Below are 8,604 nucleotides of genomic sequence, written 5' to 3' on the forward strand. Positions count from 1 at the left end.
GCCCCACTGATCCCTTTTGGCAATTCAACTGGATCTGCAGTTTCGGTCTGTGTGGAAACTGGAATCGGAAACGAGGGGATTGCGCTGGCCATAACGCAAATCTATCACTGGTAAAAGGAACACCGACCCAAAAGCTGAGTCATGACAAAGGACGACGTTTAAAATACTTAAGCGAGAGTCGAGTTGCGTGTCTGTTCCTCCTTACCACTTTGTTCTCACTTCAGTGCTGTGCAACCATATCTATCTAGGTTCCATCTAGCTAGTGGAGAGTTGGAGGAGGTATCACGTGTTCATGTCATTGATATCTCCGTAGAGGTACGGCGGAGGGTTCCGTAACCAACTTTTCTAGATGGTTCACAGCTAGTGTTGCTGCAGTTGCTTGTGGCTTTCTCACAGTCCACGGGTCCAGGGTAGTTGTCGAAAGTGGACGTCATTTTCGGCCCTTCTGATAGGGTTTGTTACATATTCACCTATCCACAGCCTATACCCCTCTTCTATTATATTCAGTTTACTCACCCAGTAGTGGAATCTTCGAATAGTTTTTTTTAAGATAGGGTTCGCTTTCTACTACCATCAATGTAGCATCTGGAGACTTCTCTAAAGACCACAAAGGCAGTAATAGGGCAGAATATGCATTGTCAACCTACAGAAGGTCTTGGGGCTAAAAGCATCATCCGAAGGCCAAGCCATCCGATAGAGTACAACAGAGGAGTTCTGAGTGGCTTGTTACCAGAACTGAGAGTCATACAAACAATTAAAATAGTACACATTTTTTGTCAGCTCAAGTAAGTGTATTACCTCTGAATGTAATGAATTGGCCCAACTCTTGACGAATGTCAAAGCATGTACTTCAACCAGCACAGTAGTAGAAGTACCTTTAAATATTTAGAAAACCACACCTTGGTTAAGAAGCAAAAAGTAACACGGGTTTGGAAATACGTAGGCATTGCTCTGAAAGATACTGTAATTCCACATACAGAATCTGACAGAATAGCGGAAACAAAAGCAATTGTTTTTTCAGATGACACTATTTTAGTGACGCATATTCCTCCCTACCACTAGCTGAAACGTTTATTCATCTCTAAAGCAAAATCTTTTAACATACTCATCTGCATTTCAAAATTAAGTTTTTACAAGACCCTTTCATTTATAATCCCCGGCTCGATTCAATTACCTAATTGAATTAAGAATAACTTCCAAGGTCCTGAAATGGCAAGTCCAAGTCTTGTTGATTGGAAGTGGCGGGTAAATATATTGTAGAAGTAAATTATAATTCCTGATAAACTCCGAACACTAACTCTTGTCAATTAGTTTCATATTACGGTACTTTGACACCTTGTTCAACTGCCTGTTTAAGTGAGCGGGCACTTTAGTCTTCTCGGGTTGCACCCCTGCTCTACGCCATGGCCTAGAGGCCCTGTCAGCAGCCTCTCACCTCTTCTGTATACTATTGGTATACAATATTAATACAGCTTTGGGATAGTACTACTTCAGCCACCACTCGGGGCACTACATTAGTGGCAGCGGAAAGTGGGTCCAATCCAAAGGGAAAACTGTCCTGCTTTGTGTGACTGAATGCTTAACCCTGACGTCACATAAAAAGGTTCTCTGCCCCGGATAAGTAATTGTGTGAAAATTTCTAATAGAAGAGCCAGAAAAGACGCCTACCTTTGTCAATTACCCCAACTCATGTTCTGCTAGGACCGCACTAGCAACTGAGGCGACACCTAATCTTGAACCATTTAACAAAAATCCATTATGGAGCTGTCTGTGGTACCTATATGAGGATGGTAATCAAACGAACAAGCGACACCTCCCCCAATTTGGTACTAGCTGAATGGCGCCCGGACAGAAGGCTGGGCAGTGCTGACATAAGAACAAAATAGCCAAAAGAATGCATGTTAAACATAAGTCCAGTAAAACTATTCCAAATCCAGTCTTTTTGGTAGGTAGCTCTGCTGTTAAGCCAGTTTCCTTAAGACTAGAGGTTACTACACGAGATGTCCTTGATGCGGAGCACCATTGTGGTTTTGAACAGCATAGAAACCAGTAGATTTACCTTCTCTGAAACTTTGATCAAATAAGTTGGAAATCCAGGTGCAATAGTATTACCGAAATGCACCGGTACCTATGGATGAGAGTTTTTCTCGTATGCAAGAAAACAGCAAAGCTGGCTTTACTAGTTTGCAAGTGGTTTTTCACTTTTATTTTATTAACTTTCTTGTGCTAACCGGCGGGGGAGGCTGACCAAGGGTAGTGCCTAAAAAGACACTCAAAAGGAGAAGGAAGACATTTAACATGGTAATTATTCATTTAACTCTTTGTTTTGGTTGCTCGGTCACTTAAGGCTCTACCCTTGTGCTTCCGCTAGGCGAATTGGACTCTTGGCCATGCCAGTGGTTCCTTAGCCCTTCTGCACATCGGCAATGTATGTTCAGCCTGCCTATTGCCTTTTTGTCGTCTTTTAAAAAAGACTCCAATAGCTAAAACTAGGATATTTGATAAGTGATGCCAATTCGACTTATTAATTAGTTAGTAAATTAACTGCAAGCCGTTTCATAATGTGTAAATAGCTAACAGGATTTTGGAAGATTTGTTTCTTCTAATTTATTCACACGTTATACCTCTTGTGTCATGTGTAGGTAATCTTCGAAAGACTAGTTCTCACATCTTTTGCAGGATTTTTCAGGTAGAGATTAATTGGATGAAAATCATACAACAAGAATGTAAACTCTTATAGATTTATTTATTTTGACGTTTTAATGCAATCTTAGATACCTCGGATTATTAGGCATTATAAATAGCCATTTATTGGTTTTAGCAAAAAACGGATTAGGTGATATCATCATTGATGACCTCTACATCCGTTGCTCCGGCATTTTTATTGGCGAAGGCATTGGCCAATCCATGCATCAAGTGCCCGTGATGTTATATCATTTCCACATCGTTGTGTGGTTTGTTAGTGCGTCGTAAAATTGTGCATCACGATACTCTAGCAACGGACGTGAACCTTCTTTGTGGATTTGTATATTCAGTACACGCTTTTTTTTGATATATGCCCCAGTATTTCCCCAATATTGTTGAATCGGGCTCATACTTAATCTGTCATTTCGTAGATTCGACCTGAAGAAATAAGTGTTCCTTTTGTCTCGCTTATTTAAGCAAAAATGACAGCATCAACTCTAGTTCAATATATTGTGGTGCGTTCCGATCTCAAGGCCTCCCTCTCCTGGTCCCTCGGTTCGGTAATCGCACAGGCATGTCATGCCTCCACGGCGGCGCTGCAGAAATTCGCAGAGCACGAAGATACACGGGCCTACGTGGCGGATTTGGAGAACATGCGCAAGGTGGTACTAGGCGTCAGTGACGAGGCCAAACTGGCCTACCTTTCACAATGCCTCGAGGGCGAGCAGATTGACTTTGTGTTGTGGCGCGAGCAGCCCGAGAACATCCTTACTGCCCTCGCCCTCCGTCCTTATCAAAAAAAGGCTGTTCGAAATCTCCTCGTCGAGTATCCACTGTTCAGTTAGGCTCATCTGTGTACACTTGCACGTATATTCAAAAACAGTATTTCCCACCTTCCAACAGGTAACATCCTGTTGTGTCCCCTAATCGATGACTTGTGACAGTGTGGACGGGAGTGCTGTTAAATGCTTTTTTGAAACCCTTTATTCAGGTTCTATCAGACACCTATTTCATTATCCATGTTCTATTGTTTGTATGATTCTCCGGCCCTTGTCGGTGTTGGATGTTGAGTGTATATTCTAAAGTGCGGTTCTTTCTTTTGCGAATAGGTAATTATTGCCTAGCAGGTCTGATTTTTACTTGAAAAGAAGTTTGGCACTTGCACCCGCTTAGCTACGTTACTAAAGTTTATAAAGTAGATGTAATTTGGGAAGTGATTTCATAGTGTTGGCGTTGCTTACCGCCCAAAATAGGGAATCACAATGCTCTAACTTTAATTGTGTGATTGCCGATAGAGTTACGGCCCGTTCTCCGTTGCAACTTCTATAAAGTATTGCAGTACCTTCGTGTGGTCTCAATTCTTTGGTAGTAACTAATATCGAGTCTGGTTCCTACTTTCTCCCTGTCTGCTCCCATAATGCCCGGGAAGTGAGAAATTAGTAAACAAATACCGGTTTTATGGTACATAAATAGCACATCTTTGGTGAAAAAAATCGCAGCCTTTTGAATAATCAAAAAATGAGCAGGTCAGCTGTGGGTGCTTCGATGTCTGTGCGCTTGCGTGCAAAGCGGGAAAAGATGTTGGACAATGCCTCAGTACTTGTCTCCGACCTGTTGCGTGGTCCGGGTCCTGGCCAGCCTCTGCCGCTCAATCAGCAGGGTATCGTACTGATCCAGCACCTGCGCTGCCAACTTAACAAAATCCTTCTCCGCCAGCGAGAGCTGCACACGCGCCTCCATGGCCGATCGTACCCGCTCGGTCGCCGCGTTTTTCGGCGCGACCTTGTTTGGTACCCGCTTTCGCGGCTTCGTCTTACCCGCGACGTTCAGCGTCTGTGCACAGTAGAGCGGCGATACTTCACCCATTAGCAGCATGGAGGCCATGGTTCTGGGCCACCTGGACACTGGCATCAGGTAGGGTGTTATCATGGGCTGTGGCAACTTTTGCCTCCCCTCCACGTCAGTGGTTTTTCGTTGAAAATCGCAGGATCGCGGTCGGCGTCGTGGTTTGGCCAACTCGTTTATACGATCAGAGCTGAGAGTTGGCCGTGGGCGTTTGCTAGAGTGTGTCGATTCAATGGAAGTCTGTGTCCATGCGGGTAGATGCTGAGCTTTCAAAGGAGCGGATCTCGCGGGAGCATTTGAGGATAGTGACCCACTTACACACTCTGGCGGCTGACAACTTGAGCTTCGGCGAGTCTGCATCGCTGTTGTGGAAAAGTCATCGGCAACCTTATGAGATGGCACTGTAGATGGTGCCTTGGTAGAAACCGCCGTGCTTTGCCTTAAAGGGGTTCTACCCCTCTTTCGAGGAGATGCTTGATGAGATAAAGTAAATTTTCCTGACCTAAAAGTGGACGTTTTTTTAGATGTTATCGTGGACAGACTCCCTTTTGATCTTGTTGACTTTGGTGAAGCTTTTCGTTGATTACTATTTGTCGTCATTGAAACCGTTGAGTCGGCTGAAAGAGATTTTGTGCATTGTGAGGCAGAAGACCTTCTAGAGTCAGTCGCCAAGGTGGAAGGTTGGTCATCATTAATCGGATGACTTGTAGGACTTTTGCGTGTGGATATTGAGTATTTGCTGGGTCGACCTATAGGTCTTGAGGTGGATTGAGTTTTATCTGTAACCTCTGCCAAGGATTCATTTCGCGTTCCGTTGCTGGCTGCTGAGTTGAACCTGGAACCGCTGGCCACAGGTATAGATGATGTTTGAGAAAGAATATCACTTGAACCGCTATGGCAAGAGGACTTTTCAGAATGACTCACTTTTGATTTGGACATTACACAGGAAGTCTCTGATTGTGCTGCATTTTGCATAGGCGATTCATCAAAAACTTTGGCTATGTCTTCGTGGCTTGCCATTTCATCGACTTGCTGATCTACAAAAAGGCGCATATCACTGGCGCTTTCACGACTTTTGCTTCTACTGCTGCTACTAGTGCTACTGCTTCTGCTTCTAATTCTCTCTTCTGGAAGGACAGTATCAACGCGTTCAGAGGTAGACTTGCAGATATCATTTCCACAGGTAGACTGGTCGAAGGTGAAGGAGGAAATTTCAGAGGTATCGTGAGAACCCTCTGTCATGCTGGTGATTTCCTGTGACTTGGACGCCTTAGAAGCATTTGTAATACCTTTTCTACTAGCAGTACCATTAAAAATGCGCTCCAACTCAAGAGCCGGTCGATAATTCGGTGTATTGCGTAAGCAGCTCCTCACCACGGAAAGTGGTGAAGTCTCGGTTTCATCGTCTGTTCCAGCATCAGCTCCGGCTTCAACAAGCATTTGACAAATTTCCACGGCGACGTTGTGACTTGGCGCCCGCTCCTTTGTTCTCAAAGCCTGGTGAGTTGCAATTTGAAGAGGAGTCTGACCGGATGCATTTTTGATATCAATCAAATCATCAGCAACTGCGTCGATTTGCAACAGCCGTGCGACACACTCCTTATTGGAGTTGGCACACGCCTCGTGGAGCGCTGTGTCACCAACAACGTTGACCTTAGCTGGGTCCGCCCCATATTCGAGCAATAAGTCAATAACATTGGCTACAGTGTTTGCCGAAGCTCTGCTGGTATAGTGGAAAGGACCCCTTCCACGGCTGTCAGCGGCTTTGGCGTCTGCTCCGGCGATAAGAAGCTTCTTGGTGACGTTGAAATGTCCCATCGTTATGGAGTAGAAAAGTGGTGGGCAGTTATCGGAGTCCAGAGCATCCAGAATCCTCCCACGTTCTTCCTTGTCCATTCGTGAGTCATCCAGATGTTTAATGATAGTCTGGACGGTTGAGGCGTGGCCTCTGGAAGCGGCACAGTGGAGTGCTGTCAGACCGCTCCTTTCTGCCTTGCAGGGGTCTGCTCCGAGCTCAAGAAGAATGCTAGTTGAAAGTGCAGCTCCAATTGTGGCAGCCCAGATCAGTGGAGTTCGTCCACGTGCATCAACACAGTTGATGTCTATGTCGGAATGCTCGACAATACATTTGATAATGGAAGTAGAGATTCCTTCAGGAAGCTGAACAGCGTAGTGCAGCTCCGTGGCTGATTGGACATCCTGAATACCGACATCCATGGTGAACTGATGTGTAGTCCCTTTAGCATCCTCAAAGGATCCGGAAAGCAAGAAGTCAAGCATTTCGTAGTTAGCGTATATCACTGCCAGGTGAAGAGCGGATCGGCCAGAGACCGTGATGTTACCTTCTTTCTGCATCACTTCATTGGTGGTTGGGGGAATCACCAGAGTATTTACGTTCACACCGTGGGAGAGAAGAAGCTTAGCCAGTGGGATATTGCCGTGGATGACGGCGTAATGGAAGGGGAAAAAGCCATCGTTGTCTGACTGATTTTGCAGCTTGAAGTCGGAGTCCAGAAGAATCTCGGCGCAGGCCAGCCGACCTCCAGGTTTCGCCTGCCCTGAGGGACCGTCATCAGTCTCTGCGCAGTAATGCAACGCATTTCTGCCCTTCCGATCCTTCACCTCGTCAAAATTACAGTTCGAAGCGAGGAGTTTTCGTAAGAAGACCACATCGCCGCGTTTACAGATATTCAACACCGCAATAATGTGACTGGCCTTCATGGTGGGGGTGGAAATCATCACGTCAGATGAGTGGAGCTGCGACTAACCTCCTCTGCTTCGCCTTAGCCTCCAGTGTGTCGACATGGCAACATTGGCACGGTAGGTGATTGGCCACTCGAGCGTGCAAACACTCGGTTGCTATGGCTCTCACTGGCGCCAGTGTGAGTGCACTTATGCTACCACGGTGGTGGCAACACTGCTTCAGCCAAATTTTCAGTTAAAATTTATTTTATTTACAGTCAGTTTTTACCAAAATTCAAAATACACTATTTCTTTGGTTTGTAAGCCTTCAAGAACTGCTGTTAAGTAAAAGTTGTACAGCAGTGTGCTCTTTTCAGTTCGGAGTAAAATATAGGGTGTTAAACACGGCTTGTCAAGTGTTTAAACCATGGAAGACAACACCCATTACTTATCCTCCTTCTCTCCGCGAGCAGTTTGACTGCCAAGTCGTAATCGCTTGTATGACTTTCGCCACTATCCCTGAAAAAAAAAATACGTGCAAGTTAATGAGTTGTTGTGTTAAAGTCATTTCCTTATGGTGTAAATCCCAACTGACAACGGTAGCACATCTCACGCACATAAATGGAAAGAAAGTAAACAAGGATCACCATTGACATTGATTGGGAAGCTGACGGAATTGCCACTATGACAATCATCAAGGCGGTCTCAAGCGTTGGATTTTGATTCCCTAAATTTAGCAAGTAGAAAACGGAAATGTTTTGGGCTCTCAAATATTTTGTTTGGTTACTAAAAATTTGTTGTAAAAGTCAAGAATTATGGCTAAAATGAGCAAATGACTTTAAACAAAATTTAGACATTAAAGATACGAAGTTTGATGCGGTGCCCGCAGACTTCCCTGAGGACAAAAGAAGACAGGCGGAATATGTATTGTTGACCTGCGGAACAAATTGGAGCTCCTGGTGTGGCCGAGAGACCAAGTCACCTGGAGGAAGCGCAGTGGTGGAGCCCCAAAGTAACCCGTAACGCGACATTTTTTATAGCCCCTCTCCCCTTTTGAACGTCGCCCCCAGCGCTATCCTTGGTCGGCCATCACGACTTAATCGGTGTTGCAAGAAAAGCACTTACGAACCAACCTCTCCAGTCATCGGATTTTCATGCAACTGAGGAGATATTTGACCGCACTGTCACTGACCCCCCTTGGTGATTCTACTGGATCTGGAGTTTTATCCTGTGTAAGAACTGTATTGGCGGGCAGAGGATGTGCTGACCATCACGTGTGTCCATCGCTTGTCATTGGAACACTGGCCCAAGGCAATCATTTAGCATGAAGGTAAGGTTTTGCATCTGTTCCTTCTCATTACTTCGTTCCCAATTCAGAGGTGCCTAGCCGTA

General features: G+C 45.1%; 2 protein-coding genes across 2 annotated transcripts; one reads left to right on the plus strand and one right to left on the minus strand. All coding sequences in view use genetic code 11, as the record gives it.

The window, feature by feature from the left end:
- Window positions 1-3,167: 3,167 nt before the first annotated feature.
- On the plus strand, window positions 3,168-3,530 carry EGR_03370 (hypothetical protein; the record flags this gene model as incomplete). The annotated part of the gene is made up of 1 exon (XM_024492619.1): window positions 3,168-3,530. The coding sequence occupies one exon, from the start codon at window positions 3,168-3,170 to the stop codon at window positions 3,528-3,530; it is 363 nt and encodes a 120-aa protein (XP_024353020.1).
- A 748-nt stretch (window positions 3,531-4,278) lies between these two features.
- Window positions 4,279-7,269, minus strand: EGR_03371 (Inversin; the record flags this gene model as incomplete). The annotated part of the gene is made up of 1 exon (XM_024492620.1): window positions 4,279-7,269. One exon carries the CDS (start codon window positions 7,267-7,269, stop codon window positions 4,279-4,281), a length of 2,991 nt encoding a protein of 996 aa, XP_024353021.1.
- Between the last annotated feature and the right edge of the window lie 1,335 nt (window positions 7,270-8,604).

The sequence above is a fragment of the Echinococcus granulosus genome (genome assembly GCF_000524195.1).
Source record: "Echinococcus granulosus chromosome Unknown EG_S00017, whole genome shotgun sequence".
Taxonomy (NCBI): domain Eukaryota; kingdom Metazoa; phylum Platyhelminthes; class Cestoda; order Cyclophyllidea; family Taeniidae; genus Echinococcus; species Echinococcus granulosus.